Source organism: Natator depressus, chromosome 8, assembly GCF_965152275.1.
Source record: "Natator depressus isolate rNatDep1 chromosome 8, rNatDep2.hap1, whole genome shotgun sequence".
In the NCBI taxonomy this organism is placed as follows: Eukaryota; Metazoa; Chordata; order Testudines; family Cheloniidae; genus Natator; species Natator depressus.
The window spans coordinates 15,155,214-15,173,978 of NC_134241.1; the positions used below are offsets into that span (position 1 = coordinate 15,155,214).

An 18,765-nucleotide genomic window follows, 5' to 3' on the forward strand; every position below is an offset into this window, starting at 1 on the left:
ATTCCCAGTTTCGTAGTCACCACTTCCAATTCCAGCTCTTTTACATACAAGCTAATTTGACTGGCAAAGCAGATCATAGAAAAGCTGCACTGAACTATATACCCTAATTTAGGAAGTCACTAAGGAAGGTGGGGGCTGGTTAGAGACAATCCCAGGATATTTTAGGAGGTCTTTTTTGTGACTCTCAGCTGCAAGGTAGTGTCCTCCTTTCAGCCTTGCCCACTTTGTCCCCAAATCTATGTCTCTAGCCTGTAATCTCCAAAAAAAAATTCCCAAACACCCATCCTCCTATATCACGGTGTAACCTGTAGACACGTTCTCTCCTTTCATGTGTAGATGAATTTACCCAACTGAATAAACTATTATGGGCTGAAGAAAATCTTCATTAAGGGTATGTCTACACTACGGAATAAGGTCGAATTTATAGAAGTCGGTTTTTTAGAAATTGGTTTTATATATTCGAGTGTGTGTGTCCCCACAGAAGTGCATTAAGTGCATTAACTCGGCGGAGTGCTTCCACAGTACCGAGGCTAGAGTCGACTTCCGGAGCGTTGCACTGTGGGTAGCTATCCCACAGTTCCCGCAGTCTCCGCTGCCCATTGGAATTCTGGGTTGAGATCCCAATGCCTGATGGGGCTGAAACATTGTCACGGGTGCTTCTGGGTACATATCGTCAGTCCCCCCCTTCCCTCCCTCCCTCCGTGAAAGCAAGGGCAGACAATTGTTTCGTGCCTTTTTTCCTGAGTTACCTGTGCGGACGCCATACCACCGCAAGCATGGAGCCCGCTCAGGTAACCGTCACCGTATGTCTCCTGGGTGCTGGCAGACGCGGTACGGCATTGCTACACAGTAGCAGCAACCCATTGCCTTCTGGCAGCAGACGGTGCAGTATGACTGGTAGCCGTCCTCGTCATGTCCGAGGTGCTCCTGGCCACGTCGGCTGGGAGCGCCTGGGCAGACATGGGCGCAGGGACTAAATTTTTGGTGACTTGACCAGGTCATTCTCTTTAGTCCTGCAGTCAGTCGTATTGAACCGTCTAATGGTGAGCAGGCAGGCAATACGGATTGCTAGCAGTCGTATTGTACCATCTTCTGCCGGGCAGGCAAGAGATGACGATGGCTAGCAATCGTATTGTACCATCTTCTGCCGGGCAGGCAAGAGATGACGATGGCTAGCAATCGTACTGTGCCATCTTCTGCCAGGCAGGCAAGAGATGAGGATGGCTAGCAGTCGTACTGTACCATCTTCTGCCGAGCAGCCATGAGATGTGGATGGCTTGCAGTCCTTCTGCACCGTCTGCTGCCAGCCAAAGATGTAAAAGATAGATGGAGTGGATCAAAACAAGAAATAGACCAGATTTGTTTTGTACTCATTTGCCTCCTCCCCTGTCTAGGGAACTCATTCCTCTAGGTCACACTGCAGTCACTCACAGAGAAGGTGCTGCGAGGTAGATCTAGCCATGTATCAATCAGAGGCCAGGCTAACCTCCTTGTTCCAATAAGAACAATAACTTAGGTGCACCATTTCATATTGGAACCCTCCGTGAAGTCCTGCCTGAACTACTCCTTGATGTAAAGCCACCCCCTTTGTGGATTTTAGCCTCCTGAAGCCAACCCTGTAAGCCGTGTCGTCAGTCGCCCCTCCCTCCGTCAGAGCAACAGCAGACAATCATTCCGCGCCTTTTTTCTGTGCGGACGCCATACCAAGGCAAGCATGGAGTCCGCTCAGCTCACTTTGGCAATTAGGAGCACATTAAACACCACACGCATTATCCAGCAGTATATGCAGCACCAGAACCTGGCAAAGCGCTACCGGGCGAGGAGGCGATGTCAGCGCGGTCACGTGAGTGATCAGGACATGGACACAGATTTCTCTGAAAGCATGGGCCCTGCCAATGCATGCATAATGGTGCTAATGGGGCAGGTTCATGCTGTGGAACGCCGATTCTGGGCTCGGGAAACAAGCACAGACTGGTGGGACCGCATAGTGTTGCAGGTCTGGGACGATTCCCAGTGGCTGCGAAACTTTCGCATGCGTAAGGGCACTTTCATGGAACTTTGTGACTTGCTTTCCCCTGCCCTGAAGCGCATGAATACCAAGATGAGAGCAGCCCTCACAGTTGAGAAGCGAGTGGCGATAGCCCTGTGGAAGCTTGCAACGCCAGACAGCTACCGGTCAGTTGGGAATCAATTTGGAGTGGGCAAATCTACTGTGGGGGCTGCTGTGATGCAAGTAGCCCACGCAATCAAAGATCTGCTGATATCAAGGGTAGTGACCTTGGGAAATGTGCAGGTCATAGTGGATGGCTTTGCTGCAATGGGATTCCCTAACTGTGGTGGGGCCATAGACGGAACCCATATCCCTATCTTGGGACCGGAGCACCAAGCCGGCGAGTACATAAACCGCAAGGGGTACTTTTCAATAGTGCTGCAAGCTCTGGTGGATCACAAGGGACGTTTCACCAACATCAACGTGGGATGGCCGGGAAAGGTACATGACGCTCGCATCTTCAGGAACTCTGGTCTGTTTCAAAAGCTTCAAGAAGGGACTTTATTCCCAGACCAGAAAATAACTGTTGGTGATGTTGAAATGCCTATATGTATCCTTGGGGACCCAGCCTACCCCTTAATGCCATGGCTCATGAAGCCGTACACAGGCAGCCTGGACAGCAGTCAGGAGCTGTTCAACTACAGGCTGAGCAAGTGCAGAATGGTGGTAGAATGTGCATTTGGACGTTTAAAGGCGCGCTGGCGCAGTTTACTGACTCGCTTAGACCTCAGCGAAACCAATATTCCCACTGTTATTACTGCTTGCTGTGTGCTCCACAATATCTGTGAGAGTAAGGGGGAGACGTTTATGGCGGGGTGGGAGGTTGAGGCAAATCGCCTGGCTCCTGGTTACGCGCAGCCAGACACCAGGGCGGTTAGAAGAGCACAGGAGGGTGCGGTACGCATCAGAGAGGCTTTGAAAACCAGTTTCATGACTGGCCAGGCTACGGTGTGAAAGTTCTGTTTGTTTCTCCTTGATGAAACCCCCCGCCCCTTGGTTCACTCTACTTCCTTGTAAGCTAACCACCCTCCCCTCCTCCCTTTGATCACCTCTTGCAGAGGCAATAAAGTCATTGTTGCTTCACATTCATGCATTCTTTATTCATTCATCACACAAATAGGGGGATGACTACCAAGGTAGCCCAGGAGGGGTGGTGGAGGAGGGAAGGAAAATGCCACACAGCACTTTAAAAGTTTACAACTTTAAAATTTATTGAATGACAGCCTTCTTTTTTTGGGGCAATCCTCTGTGGTGGAGTGGCTGGTTGGCCGGTGGCCCCCCCACCGCGTTCTTGGGCGTCTGGGTGTGGAGGCTATGGAACTTGGGGAGGAGGGCGGTTGGTTACACAGGGGCTGTAGTGGCAGTCTGTGCTCCAGCTGCCTTTGCTGCAGCTCAACCATACACTGGAGCATACTGGTTTGGTCCTCCAGCAGCCTCAGCATTGAATCCTGCCTCCTCTCATCACGCTGTCGCCACATTCGAGCTTCAGCCCTCTCTTCAGCCCGCCACTTACTCTCTTCAGCCCGCCACCTCTCCTCCTGGTCATTTTGTGCTTTCCTGCAGTCTGACATTATTTGCCTCCACGCATTCGTCTGTGCTCTGTCAGTGTGGGAGGACAGCATGAGCTCGGAGAACATTTCATCTCGAGTGCGTTTTTTTTTCTTTCTAATCTTCACTAGCCTCTGGGAAGGAGAAGATCCTGTGATCATTGAAACACATGCAGCTGGTGGAGAAAAGAAAAGGGACAGCGGTATTTAAAAAGACACATTTTATAAAACACTGGCTACACTCTTTCAGGGTAAACCTTGCTGTTAACATTACATACATAGCACATGTGCTTTCGTTACAAGGTCGCATTTTGCCTCCCCCCACCGCGTGGCTACCCCCTCAACCCTCCCCCCTCCCTGTGGCTAACAGCGGGGAACATTTCTGTTCAGCCGCAGGCAAACAGCCCAGCAGGAATGGGCTCCTCTGAGTGTCCCCTGAAGAAAAGCACCCTATTTCAACCAGGTGACCATGGATTATATCTCACTCTCCTGAGGATAACACACGAACGGATGTTGCTTGAACGCCAGCAAACATACACTGCAATGCTTTGTTGTACAATGATTCCCGAGTACGTGTTACTGGCCTGGAGTGGTAAAGTGTCCTACCATGAAGGATGCAATAAGTCTGCCCTCCCCAGAAACCTTTTGCAAAGGCTTTGGGAGTATATCCAGGAGAGCCGCGAATGCCAGGGCAAAGTAATCCTTTCACATGCTTGCTTTTAAACCATGTATACTATTTTAAAAGGTACACTCACCGGAGGTCCCTTCTCCGCCTGCTGGGTCCAGGAGGCAGCCTTGGGTGGGTTCAGGGGGTACTGGCTCCAGGTCCAGGGTGAGAAACAGTTCCTGGCTGTCAGGAAAACCGGTTTCTCCGCTTGCTTGCTGTGAGCTATCTACAACCTCGTCATCATCATCATCTTCTTCGTCCCCAAAACCTGCTTCCGTATTGCCTCCATCTCCATTGAAGGAGTCAAACAACACGGCTGGGGTAGTGGTGGCTGAACCCCCTAAAATGGCATGCAGCTCATCGGCATGTTTGGGGCTCTGACCCGGAGCGGCCGTTCGCCTCTCTGGTTTTCTGGTAGGCTTGCCTCAGCTCCTTCAGTTTCACGCGGCACTGCTTCGGGTCCCTGTTATGGCCTCTGTCCTTCATGCCCTGGGAGATCTTGACAAAGGTTTTGGCATTTCGAAAACTGGAACGGAGTTCTGATAGCACGGATTCCTCTCCCCATACAGCGATCAGATCCCGTACCTCCCGTTCGGTCCATGCTGGAGCTCTTTTGCGATTCTGAGACTCCATCATGGTCACCTCTGCTGATGAGCTCTGCATGGTCACCTGCAGCTTGCCACGCTGGCCAAACAGGAAATGAGATTCAAAAGTTCGCGGTTCTTTTCCTGTCTACCTGGCCAGTGCATCTGAGTTGAGAGTGCTGTCCAGAGCGGTCAAAATGGAGCACTCTGGGATAGCTCCCAGAGGCCAATACCGTCGAATTGTGTCCACAGTACCCCAAATTCGACCCGGCAAGGCCAATTTAAGCGCTAATCCACTTGTCAGGGGTGGAGTAAGGAAATCGATTTTAAGAGCCCTTTAAGTCGAAATAAAGGGCTTCATCGTGTGGACGGGTGCAGGTTTACATCGATTTAATGCTGCTAAATTCGACCTAAAGTCCTAGTGTAGACCAGGGCTAATATAGTTCATTTTCCCTGCTACATAGGAAATTTTAATGCTTTTTAAATTAAATTAAATTAAAAATTTTAGCTTTTTAAACAAAGTTGATTTCCTTCCCCTGCTACGCGCTAAGCCTAATCCCTCTCTAGGTTTATATCGATGCGGCGTTACACTTAGCAAAAGTGTTTTCCCCACTTCCAGTCCTACTTGTGATCTAAGCCAGAGGGCAGCCAGCATGTTCTCTAGGTGGCTTCCATGAAGATTTTGCAGGGCGCATTGTGGGAGTGCTTCATTACCATGCAAGTGGGAATAGCCCCTTTTGTGGGGAACGTCGGAGAACACAATGTCTTCGTCACCAATATCTATTTAGTAGATACAGTTCACATCAGGCAGGTGAGATGCTATCTGCTCTGAGCAGCAACTGCATGCAAGACCATGTAAATGAACCCAGTGCTTAAAGGACATGTACTCTCCAGCTGAGTAAAACCCACCACATGGATCAACTGATTCCACCTAACTACTGACCATCCATCTTGACACCATTCAAATTCTTACCTTTACTACTGGGCACCAGCAAGCACAGAGGCTGATATCAGTAATGGGTTAACCGCAATATTCCCTTCTGCAGCTACACCACAAGCAACGCCAGTATGATGGGGAAACACTTTTGTGACATTTTTGATACCTAGCTGAGGGAAAGGTGCTTTTCTCCCCTGCCCACAGTTGTCTGCCACTTTGAGTTGCATCAAAGTTAATGTATGGGTTGGTGATAGTGACAGATAATGAAATAATCTTTCTTCACCACTTCATTCCCTGTGCTTCCAGAGGCCATCAATCTTGCACAAATATGCTAGTTTTCAGTAACCCCTAATTTTTATGGCCTTGCTTTTATTTCTCTATTTTCCTCTGTATCTCCATTAGTGGTGAGTTACATGACCCACTTTTGACTATTGGGGTATACTTCCCCATGTTTCTTTACACTCTAGTTCATGCCCAATAAGGGCCTGAGTCAAAACCCACTGAAGTCAATAGGAATCTTTCCACTGACCACGGTGGGCTTTGAATCAGGCCCCCAGTGTTTAGATCTTGGTCTTAACTTCCTATCCTGGTGTTTCTTTAAGGGCTTGATGCTGCAGTATTTTTTTTTTTTCAAGCAAAACTTCCCATTTGAGTCCATAAGAATCTTGCCTGAGTAAGCAAGGAATGAAGCATCAAGCCTTATCAAGAGCGTAAGTTCTCTAAGTGTTCTGATATTTGCTCAGCATTAGTCACGCTGCACATCAAGGCCAGCTGCCAGGGGATAGAAGCATTATTTACTGGTTGTGTCTGTGTGTGCATCCTTGCCAGCTGTCTTCTGACTTCTCCAATCTCTTTTCTCATTTCAGACTAAGGGTGTTATTCCTCAAACATGTCACTGACCCCAGAGACTGATCTGACCCAGCTTCTTCCTCAGCTGGAGCTTGAATTTGCATTGTCCCAAACTCAGCTGCACGCAAGAGTACCACACACCATGTTGTAAACAGTATTGGATTTCAGGGTCTCTAACTCAGGCCACGTGTGCTGCCCTATCTGTCCCTTCTCTCCACTTGCCCCAGAAGGAGTGTTTTCTAATGCAGCGTAGTGCTTACTGCAATCCAGCATGTGGAAAAACAAAACCAAGTAAAAAGTTAAGCTTCTTTTCTGCAGCTAAATGTCTATTTGCTTTTCTACTTCGAGTGGTCTAGCCTGTCCGGCTATATCTACACTCAGGACACTTCTAAAAACGTCTCATCTTCACTGATACCAGCTTGACTCCACTGGTATTAGCAATATTGGGAGCCAGAGCACAGACAGGCCACTGGTGCTTTTTTCTTTTAAGTACCAAGTCCTCTATCGCTGCTCAGAGCAGGTCTAACTGGCATAGTACTTAAAGTATCAGTGACAGAAAGTGGCCCACCTAAACTAGGGTTTCTCAATGTTTCTAACACTGGTAAAAATAAGCCACTGATTCAATGGTGGAAATTTTTTAAAATGTCTCCAATGCAGACCAGGCCTATGGCTCCCAGTTGACTCTCGTTGAAAGTGATGGAAGGAATCCCATTTAAGTCAACGAGTGTTCTGTTGGGTACTAGTCAGGATCACAACAGATCCCGTCTTTAAACATGGTGACACTAGGAGTATTTCCTCCAGCAATCTGACTCTCAGGAAATGCCCAAACAACCCAGAATACATTTTCTCATTAGCTTTCAAGTAAGTCAAATACATTTCATATATAAAACATTTTTATTAAAACAAATGTACAACACTTTTTATATACACAACTATGTACAGGAAAATGCTCAGTTACAATTAGTGATTTGATGTGTTTCCAGATATTTAAGCATAAATCAAAAAGACCTCCCTCCTTTTTGTACTTTGTACTGCTCTGCATAGGCTTATAGCTTTTGGTTCTCTAAAGATCTTCTCTACACAATTCATTGGGTATATACTGTACATGGTAGTCTATGTGCTCTATTGCAATGAAGAGCATTAAATTGGCTTGAAAGAGCATGAAAGGCACTGTATAAATAAAGTGTTATGCCCATCAGTGCAAAAATGTATGGGTCCCAAAGTGTGGCTGCTCTTTCATAATTATTAAATGAAAAATTGGTAGACGTCCTGCATAATGACAACAGAATAGAATGTCCTATGAGCAGATCTTCTGAACAACTGTAATACGTAGAAGCAAAGCCTGTAGCTGATTTTCACATTTTCTTGGACTAAACATATTTACAAAAGTGAGGAATTTGATTTGTCGATCAAACGTGTGCTGGAGTGATCAAAGGAAAGAGGGTCAATTAGTGCAATTTTTGTTGAATCCAAAAATCTGTAATGATTGTCATCAAGCTCAAAAGTACTTCACCAGGTATGTAGCAACCAGAGCTAACATGAATAGGCACATTTGCCCTGTGCCCCCTAAGCACTGGCTTGGTAAAGGAGAGTAAATGAAACTGTAGATCTCCTCCAAAAGCAGTGCTTTTAAGTTATAATATGAAACACAGAGAGAGAAATGGGGATCCTAGCCCAGCTTCTACTGACCCACAGCACCTTTCACTTGTGTCCCAACAAAAAGGTCAGAACCGCATTTGACATTAATGTAGGAACAGCTTCACATCAGAAGCAATTTTAAGTTTTATAGGACAATGGCTTAGTCAACCAACGTCAATGCACGCAGTTCTGCTAAGGTTTTTTTAATAATGGAGTTTTGATGGCTCGATCTGTTCAGTCCCAGAAGCTAAACGGAAAGTAGAGGTTCTTTCTTCTCACACAGTCAGTGACAAACAAATGCCTTCCACTCTGCTCACTTTCATGAGGAACAGGAGAAGTAAAGCAGTTCACAGTCTGAGGAAGCAAAAGAGGATTACAAGCTACATGGAATGGCTTGTATACCAGTGGATCGAACTGTGTCCAGCCAAGAGAATTCTAGACTGCTTTTCAGATCAGTACAAAATCTGAACTCTATTTCCCCTAAAAAAAAAAAAAAAGAAAGAAAGAAATGAGAAGAAATTTACCATGTGCAGCAGTAGCAGCAAAATATTGAATGTATACTAATAATACTATAGTGAAATTTAAACACTGTTCAAATGATCTCTGACTAAAATTGAATATATCAGCAAGATTTTTATCTTAAAAATGCTTTAAATTTGCTGAAATCCTTATTACAACTTTTTTTTTTTTAAACACTCTCACTCACGATATAGCTAGGTAACTTTAACTCTGGAAACTGACACATATTCAAAGTAAAATCTGTAAGGCTAAAATGGAAATTGAGTTAAGCACGTATTTCTGTGAATTCCCACTAATTGAGCCAAGCCTGCATATAAACGTAACTTTGAAACACAAATCTGTGGTACATTTTCTAGTACACATTGTCTTTTAAAAAATCCCCAGCAAACTCCTTCAATTTGAAATTAACATGCTGGTCAGAAATCTCAAATAAAACAGAGTAATGCATGAACTGCTCTATTCTTTTTGGTTTTCCACCCAACTTAAGTCATCTTGCCTAAAGAGCTTAATCTGCTTCTCCCTCTGCCTCTGGTTGCATTCTCAGTAACTCTGCTTCAGAAATTAAGGTATTTGTACCTGAGGTTGTATCTATTTCAGAATCTTGCTCCTTGTAGCTGAAGTTGCTGCAAATGTTTTGTGTGCCGGGCTCATTGGTGAGATACCCTTTCCCACCGACACTGGTTGCATGCCAGTCTTGTTGTTCAAACAGCTGTAAGAGACGAAGGGGAAGGTTTGAAATGTGCAGGCCTTACAATGTTCAAGAGAACAAACCAAACCTGATTGGACAAACAGATCAGCATCAATAATATTTCCTACAAAAGGCTGATGATGCCAGCTGGCATTGCAGTTAAATTTAAGGGCAGATTTCATCATGATGTAGATAACTATGAATACACATCATAAAACAACCTCACAATTTGCTGGGATTGTCAATTTTCACGCAAGAGAGCTAACACTGGACCAGCATAAGTACTGCGGATCAGTACTGAGGACCCCTGTAGGGAAGCTCGCACAAAACCTACCCACACTATGGTTACTGCTAATAGCCCCTCACTTTCATAAATGCTAAACCTTGCTCATACTTGTAAAATTCCTATTAATTTAAGTAGGGATCAAGCTAATGCAGAACACGTGCCTAGAGAACACCCCAAGAAAGAAGATGCTTATAAATAATAGTGATTAATGTGTTACATGCATAGATGTATAGCTAAATTGATTTAAATGCACCACGTTAGCTGGGGGTATAGAAGAGATTCCTTCTAGAGTGTAAATGTCTTCTCAGTCTCTGATCCATCACTAGGCTTTTCAATGTTTGTCTCTCAAATGGTACATGTGCTCTCAAAGTGACAGAAGAATATAACGTATTTCCACCTGTGTGTGTTCTCCATATTCTGGCTGTACACAGGATTTTTATTTACAAGTACACCTAACTCTGTTTATATGTTTTGTTTTCTCCTCCTCCCTTGATACAAATAGCAACTTATTCAATATTATTCTGAAAAGAAGAAATAATCTTTTTACCTTGTAAAGTTGTTCTCTCATTTCTTCTGCATCATCATCTGTTACTGTTAGGTTTTATGAAGACATGGGGAAAAGAAGAAAACATGTTTCCATTAACTCGGTGTTCTCACTGGCAAAAATCACAGATCAGCTTCCCAGCTTTTCCATTCAGTTATCACCAGAGGCTACTTCACGTTTTCAATTGACATAATAGCACTAAAACATCTTATAAGCCAGGAGATTCAGGGTCACTTCTGCCACCTCTCTGGGTAACAGGAAGCCCTAGGAATTTCTGCAGGCTATAGACATCACCACTCTAGGAAACTCTGAGCCCCTTGTGTACCCCTCCTCCTGCAGTGATGTGACATGGTTTTGGGGATAGATCACATCAGAGGAGTGGACAGCTGATCCACAACTGGAGGCTTCCATCACTCTCAAACTTCCCCTGTCCTCTTATAAACCCAGTTTCTGTTAGAGGTCATGGACTTCAGTGACAGCTGTAGGCTGGCTGTGCATCTGCTCTACACCCTCCCAGCAGGTTGGGGGAAGAAATCTTTCCCCCTGGAGCTCTCCAGTACAAAGCACTGAGCAACAATGTATCATGATCAGAGATCTCTTCCTTACCCCTGATGGTGACACTTTTATACCTGGAAGTGAGTAGTCTGAGACATGTTATATCCCAGCACAGTTCAGGCAGCTAATGAAAATATTTTTCATCCAAACCTTCAGTCCTTGTGCACTCAAAACTGCCAATGACTTCAGCAGGAGCTTTGCACGTATAAGAGATGCAACATAAGGCCCTTCAACTTTAACAAACTAAAGCTTTTTGTTTTTGTAATAAATTTCACTACAGATGAGTAGAGCCCATTAACCCTGGAACGCATCCTAGATCTTGCCACTTGTACAAAGGACCTATTGTTTTTTCTGGCACCCCATGCAGCTTCATGTCTTGCTTCTGCCCCTGAAACCATCAGTGGTAGGATTATTTCTATCTGGTTGACCTGAGGTTTCAACCAATAAAATACCAACCTTCAGAAGATGAAGCCAAAGGTGACACTTGAAGGTGGTAAAGGTCATTGGTGCTGTCAGCCATTGCTATTTCCATTGGATTTCTCCAATCTGTCAGTGCATTCATATCACACGGTGAGAGATCTGTGGAATGCACAGAAAGGAAGAGTTAGAATTTTTAGGAAATGCAAAGGCTTTCTGATTCGGAATAGCCTCCAATCCCTCATGGCCCATGCTACAGCACATTGCATATATCCCATTATATAGCTGCCAAGGAAAAGCCACCGTTATCGCTGATTATGAGGCTATCTCCTATACTGGGGTTTGGTAAGTGCAGCACATTCTGCTAAGTTAGAAGAACTAAAATTGAATCTCACCTAGGGTGATGGAAGCGTTCTCAATCTCCACTTCCTGTTCTGCATAGCTGTGAACTGTATAACCACTGTGGTCATCTGGTAGACTGCTGCTGTTCAGTGCTTCTATTGCCTCATCCATCCTCGGGTCTTCGTATGTCTATACAGACACGTGCATTGAATGAAAGATCTATTAGACCAAGATGTGATCTATTTGTTCCCAAAATGTCAAAACATCTGTCAAAACTTCAAAGCAAACCTCTGACTTCTTTAACTGCCAGAGTCAATACATACCTTTCTCTTACTCCTGTTTTTTGACTCTCTAGATGACTTTGACTTCCTTTCTGTGAAAGCAAAAACACGGTGACCGTGAGAAAAAGCCTGCAGCCACTTCAGATGGCTCCAATCATACACGACCGCAATTGCTCTGTGTAGTAATGCTTTGCGCTGCAAGGGCATGATCGTGCTCTGGGAGTTTTGCCATTGATTTCAGTGACAGCAGTGACTGCTGTATTCTTCCCACCCCTGTGGGGAGCGCACTTCTGTGCCTGATGAAGTGATCCCATTAGGGGTATTGTGAGAATGAATTAATTTTCAAAAAAGTGCCATGAGATCTTGGGATGAAAGGAGCTCTACATCCAAAGTAATATTTAGCAACAGTAATAAGACTGCCTATTCACAGCAATACTTTACTTCTATCAAGGAATTTATACTGTACCTATTCACAAGCAGAACAGGAAATGTAAACAGACTATAAACTGCAGTAATGGTCCCCTTAAGGCAAATTATTTTGAGGATAGGCTGTAATACACATACCTTTTTTCTGAAGCTTTGTTAAGGGTGGTAGCATCCTGTAAACCCGGACTGCGCTGCAGCCTTTGTTGACACTTTTGTCCTTCACTTCCTCAATATCAGGCAGTGAATTCATGGCACAGCGGAAATTTGCCTTCCAAGTTTTGGGGTCTGGTGCTTTCTCGCCTATCTTGTATCTCCCTATAAATAAGGGATGGTGCGTAAGTATTCAGAATTTTCAGACTACTCTGCAGTGATCGTTCCCAAAAGAACTAGTTTGTGTTCCATTCTTCAGTCATATAAGGCAGTCAATATAGTTACATGGGATGTAGATTAGGGTAGAATTAGGCTCTACCTGTTTATGTGATAGACAGAATTTAAAAACAAGCACGTACCAGTATGAATGGCCCAGCTCCGGAAAAGGCAGGCATCTTTATCTATATCCCAGCCATGTTTAGCTGCATGTTTCCATGGGATTTGGAACATCATCTTATCCTGTAGTTAAACAATGCGGTTTTGAATACAGGGAATATACCATACACCCACTCGTGACTAAATATGGACTTAATCCAAGATAACTCAGTCACGCCAAGGGAACTCTGCATTAAGGCTGCCACCAGATTCCTACTGTAGGATTCACTTAGTACCATATTATGTGCTACATCCCATATAATGTTCCCCAAGGGTTCTGAGTTTCAAAGAGCTGTATAACAAGATATAATAGATATGAGGGACACTGTCAGCCTCATCTCAGAACTACCTTGGTCTGTTGGTTTGTCTCTGATCCTTATGTTTATCATAAAATTGTGTCTTTCTCTGTCTGCACAGAATCTTTTTAAAAATTAACAATAAGGACCTATGGACACCATAAGAAAAATATTTCCTCCAGTGCAACACTAATTTAGCTCAGATAGCTCCTTTCATATGCGCTTCAAGACACTTTACAGTTCAAAATATTCAACGAGCAAAAAGTCCTGAATCAATGAGGATAAACCTAAACAATCTTATTGTGGGTGCGTGTCATATGGCTGTAATTCTCAATGAAGTGGTGGGCATACAGTATTGAAGTCAATGGTTCAGGTGCTCAGTATCTCTCAAGATTTGGTGAGAGTAGTCAATCATTCAGTGGTTGAGACTGTAACACTGATTCCTTAACTGAGATAAATGACTTGACAGAGGCAGATCTCAGATGTTCTTGGCTCCCAATGTTATGGCCTGACTGCTCTCATTTTTTTTCCTTCCTAGTACTTCCCCTATAAAAGTCAGGTCTACTCCATTCATCATTGATCAATTAAAGCTACTGTTTTCTGAAAAAAAAAATGCTGTTTTATGTAGTGTGTGTAAACTCTTTCCATTTTCTTTTAATCTATTTATGTGACCTTGATTTTTATATAACATCAGCTAAGAATACCAGGATGAGGATGATTAAAGATACAAAAGTAATGACAAAGAAACCCACCTTGTTGATCCACACCAATCCTGGTATTTGATTGGAATTAATCTGCAACTCCAGCCAGGGCCTCATGCGCATTCTTGTTACTGGCATGTTGTCTGTGAAAGGAAAATAATAAATACAGGTAAGCAAAAGAGTAAATATTCTGGTATGCTGGTCATTTTGTAATGACATCCCTCACTGCTTACTCTCAACACTCGTAGTAATGGGTAGTATGCATTCAACAAAACCAAAACTTGGCCCAGAATCAATAAATAATTTCTCTTCCAACTTCTTGGCAGTTCCTGAATGGCAATTTTTGTTCTAATCTGGCTACATGATCCCTTAAGTAGATAAGTAAAATTATTGAATTTGGGAAACTGAATGGCTCCAGAGGTTGGTACTGGGATGCAGAGCACTTCCCATCTAGGATACCATTCAGAACTCAGCCCTGCAGTGAGAGAGAAGTATTACTGTAGGTGCTGTTTGGTGACTTACGTGAAGAGAGTTTGGTCTCAAACCTTTACCCAGTGAGCAAATTGCCACATCTCACAAGCCTCTGACACTTCTGGTTCTCTGCCTCCCAGGCTTGGTGCAGAAGGCAAGGAGTCAGAGATTCATGGACTCTGAACTCTCTCTTTGCAACCACAGTGTTAGTCACTCCAAGCTGTGGCCAAGGCATGCTGGCAGGGCAGTGTGAATTGCTAAGTCCTGTGCTGCACTTGTCCTGTGCCATACCAAAGGATGGATGTCAGTCTCCAGGGCTATCACACCTGCACATCTCCTGAACAAAAAATTCTTAAGTCTTTGTACCTGGGAGAGGGGGCGTGTGCATGTGAAGCGTGAGTGTTAGGCTCCAGAGGAAGTATAGTCTAGCAAAAAAATTCTTTCTGAGGGAGTGTCTTTGTTACTTGTCTTTTCCTTGCCACTTATTTCAGTGCCAAGTTTCCCCTGTTCTTAATGTTTACCTTTTCAAAAAAAACAACAACATTGCAGTAGATTAGTCTATAAACATTGCACTCTGCTACAAATTTCTCCTTACACTAAGACCTACTGGCATAAATATATTTCTTGTCTTGTTTTTTATATGGAAATATCAGCATTTCCAAAACAATAGAATTCAGCATTTTACAAATCCTAGACCTTCCTCGACAGCTTCAGGGGGCTGGCAGTGGGGTTAAGCTTACATAACCCAACTCCCCTTTATAATGGGAGAGGAGATCAAATAAATACTTTCTCCAGGTTAACATGCAGCTTTTCCACTGGGCTCCTCTTTTCCCAGAACACATTCCTGCCTGTATGGCCTCCATGTGGACATTAGCATTTAGCTTTGGTGCTAGGATAGGCTTAAAGAAGGGCTGCAAAACTGAACTCAAGGAATGAAGCTTGGAGCCCTATTGTAAAACACAGTTAATTAGACAATTTCAAGCCAGGAGTGGTTCTTGACTTTGACCAAAAAGCCTCAGTTGACATTACTTTCAGCTTTATGCAGCTCCTTCATACTTAATGACAAGTATATAAACTGAAACAGGAATGCAATGTTTGTGACTGAAAATAGTATTACTAGACCCTGGCAAGCAATCCTGAACAGCAAATTATATTTATGATGTAATGTGTCTGATAATAGCATCCTGAGGCCCCAATCGCAATCAGGCCCTCCGTACACATATACAGAAAGGCATGGGGCCCTGTCACCGTATGCTTACTGTTCCTCATGGATGTATTGACACAATAGATTATGCTAACATGAAGAAATGTTATGCAATATTTTCATTCCTAAGCAGCCAATAACTAAGGTTTCTGACTTCCACTCTCACTACCTACCCCGTTGGGCAAATTATAATACAGAATGTTATACTTTTCTCCATGACTCTTGTGTTACTCAGATTCAGATGGGTTTATTAAGCATGCTTGCATTCAGCATTTCCTTGCACTGGGAGGTGTAAAGTTAGAGATTTGCCATTAATTTCACACAGTTTGTGAGTGTTCATTTTACTTATCATTGGTTTTGTGAGACTAAAACAATGCCATCAACTGTGCTAGCTCCAAAATTCTTGCGGTGATTTTTTGTTTAAAGTTGTATTTATATGCGTATTTATACAATATATATTTCCAAAATACATTTCAAAATACATCCCGCGATCTTATATTTCTCTAGCTAATAATTATACACCTGAATTTCACACGCTTAAATGTTAATTTGCAACATGGCTCATTGAACAAACAATCCTCAAATTCACTAAATCATAAAATACAGCAGTCACCTTTTTTGTGGCCAGTTCTGCAAATGTCTGAAGATTTGACTCTTTATTTGTTGGTCCCACAGATCCTTCCCCATAAACCTTGACTATTTTTAGCTTTTCCCAACCTCATCTGCATTCAAATGCTTTAATTCTCTCTGCTGCCTATGAACGCTGCTCTCCGGTGTTGAAGCCAAAAGCATGATTTTATTTTCAGCCTTTACTTCCTGTGTATCAGAGAGCAGCAACAGCACCCTTTGTTGTCACACAGTTGCTCGTATTTGTCTCAATCTCTTCCCCCACCCTCACCTCAGAAAGCAGTCTGATGCACAAGCACAGAATTAGAGGTGCTTCTTACTTTGTCTTTGCATAACTGTACATACAAGTAAAAGCAACAACAAACCCTTTCCTCCCTAACAAGATAACTTCTGTCGCCAGAAAGTGACTGAACCTCTTACGTGCACAGCCGCTAAAGTTTCCGCAAATTTGCTAAACTCCTCGTTTACCAGTTCAGAAGTTGATTTGCAGGGCTAAGGCCATTTATTGCATCTTACTTGCCATGCAAACTTCCTGCGACTGATCTCTGCTCTCTGTCCCCTGGCTCACACGACTAAATACTCAGTGCATCCCTTGTCTTGCCAAGCCTCCGTAGACAAGCTGCTTTCCTGCTATTTCCTTGTTGGCCTCCCTGGTTACAGGACCGAATGCAAAGTCCTGCAAAGTCCTGCAACTCTAGTTCCCAAGTTGTCCTGCACCGAGTGCTCTTGGCAGGAGCGGAGAGCAGGAGACTCTTGGCAGGAGACTCGACGGCTGTTAGCTGCACCAGGCGTGGACCCACCTTGTTCTCCGGTCTCCAGTGCACAGCCTTGCAAAGGTGCCCGGTGAGCCGGTAGATCCGCCTCCCCTGAACGAGCCGCGACTTCTGCAGGCGGCGAAGCGCAGTGGTCTCAGTATATCCTTACACTAGCCGGGATTCCCCACCACCTTGGCCAGAACGTCTCCTGCCGACCAATCAGCATTCGCCCCAGAGCTTGACTGGGCTCCGCCCGCCGCTCATTGGCTGGCTGGCGAGCATCATTTCGGGGAAATCAGGCTGTTGTAGCGCTAGAGCTGAAGGGGAAGTACGGCTCCCCCTCCCCCGCCCGTCTCCCTGCTGCTCCCTGGGTGTGGGAGCGGAGGGATGGGGGTGAGAAGTGAGAGGCTCCTTAGGAGCCCTCTGAAACTGCCTCCCCACCCACCGTGCACCCATCAGTGTCACAGGAGCAGGTGGATTCCCATCCCACCCCCGTCCCTATCCCTGGGGGTGGGGGTAGGGGGGGAGACAGGGTCTGGGTCCCACTGTCCCAGTTTCTCTAACTGGTCAAATCCATCCCTGTACTTCTGTGGGGCTGGGATCCAAATAGGGATCTGGGTGCTGTGTCCCGCTTTCAGCTCTGGGCCCCTTTTGCATGGTCTTTGGAGCAGGGATCTTGTCTCTTGCGCACCTTTATGCAGTGCAAGGTGTGTTGGCATTACTGGTGAGACCCTGTGCTCTGGGTGCCTTCCATCTGAGGATCTCCAAGCACTACACGGACACTAATGAACTGAGCCTCATAACCCCCGTGTGTGGCAGGTGTTATGTCCATTTTACAGAGAGAGAACTCAAGGCGTAAAAGGTTAAATGACTTGTGCAAGCTCAGAGAGGCACAGCTGGAAATCAAGAGAACTTGGCACCTAGTCCCATGCTCAGACCACTAGACCAGCTCCCTCTGCATAAAATCTTGCATGCTAATATTACCTTTCGTTCTAAAGGCTCCTAAAGCGCTTAACAGACCGACTAGGATGCTACACACAAGGATTGTTGAATCCACCCCTGAAATGTGGCAGTGGAGGTGTCGGGGGAGAGCAACAGCTTGTCTGAAAGCACATAACACTAACAATTTAGAACAGGAAATGAATGAAAATACTGCATACAGCTGAAATTGCAAAAAACCCTATTTAGCCAGGACTTCAGGGTTAACATTCCGAACTCTTGCAAAAAGGGTTGTGGGACTGTAACCAACTGGCAAGGATCGATGCTGTTTTAACGTCTCATTGAAGAGACTGCCCCTTAACACCATTCTAGGGCATCAGTTTAGTACAAACTAGAAAGAAAGACTCACCGATAACACAGTTCATGAGTCCTAAGGTGGACCTTGTAACCATGTATATAGTTAGTCAATATTAGAGTTACATAAGAAAGTATGTAGCAGCACCTGAAATAAAAAGCAGCTATGATGACCAGTGGAAACCAAGCAAGAAGAAAATATCAGGAAAAATGAATGTGTGGGGAATGTTCCTGATTTCCTTTTTTCTTTTTGAACTTTTGTAGCATGTAGTGATAGCTAAAAGCCTGTTTGCTCAGTTTCTTGAGTCAAGGTAACGTGAAGTTACTGGTGTGTCTTTAAAATGGCATAAGCAGATACAATCAATCCATCTTAGTAAGGGTCTGATCCTGCATTAACTCAAAACTCAAAACCTAGCAGTGTTGAATGTTCAGCGAATGCACATTTGGGTCTAAAAGAAGCAGGTAGGGGCCTCTGTGAATGCAGGCACCAAACAAGTCTCTGTGTACACTATAAAAATAATTAAGTCAGGGGAGCTGCTTATAATATAGTCCCCACCTGGTGT

General features: G+C 44.5%; 1 protein-coding gene across 2 annotated transcripts; it reads right to left on the reverse strand.

The window, feature by feature from the left end:
• Positions 1-7,627: 7,627 nt before the first annotated feature.
• On the reverse strand, positions 7,628-17,081 carry IRF1 (interferon regulatory factor 1). Of its 2 annotated transcripts, none has more exons than XM_074962085.1 (10): positions 16,955-17,081; positions 13,904-13,995; positions 12,840-12,939; positions 12,469-12,645; positions 11,947-11,996; positions 11,677-11,812; positions 11,321-11,443; positions 10,313-10,356; positions 9,368-9,500; positions 7,628-8,752 (listed from the first exon to the last, which is right to left on the reverse strand). In XM_074962085.1, exons 2-10 carry the CDS (start codon positions 13,988-13,990, stop codon positions 8,646-8,648), a joined length of 957 nt encoding a protein of 318 aa, XP_074818186.1. In that variant the 5' UTR covers positions 13,991-13,995; positions 16,955-17,081; the 3' UTR covers positions 7,628-8,645. The 2 variants fall into 2 exon arrangements, with proteins under 2 accessions (XP_074818186.1, XP_074818187.1); XM_074962086.1 differs by lacking the exon at positions 16,955-17,081 and adding an exon at positions 16,675-16,793.
• Between the last annotated feature and the right edge of the window lie 1,684 nt (positions 17,082-18,765).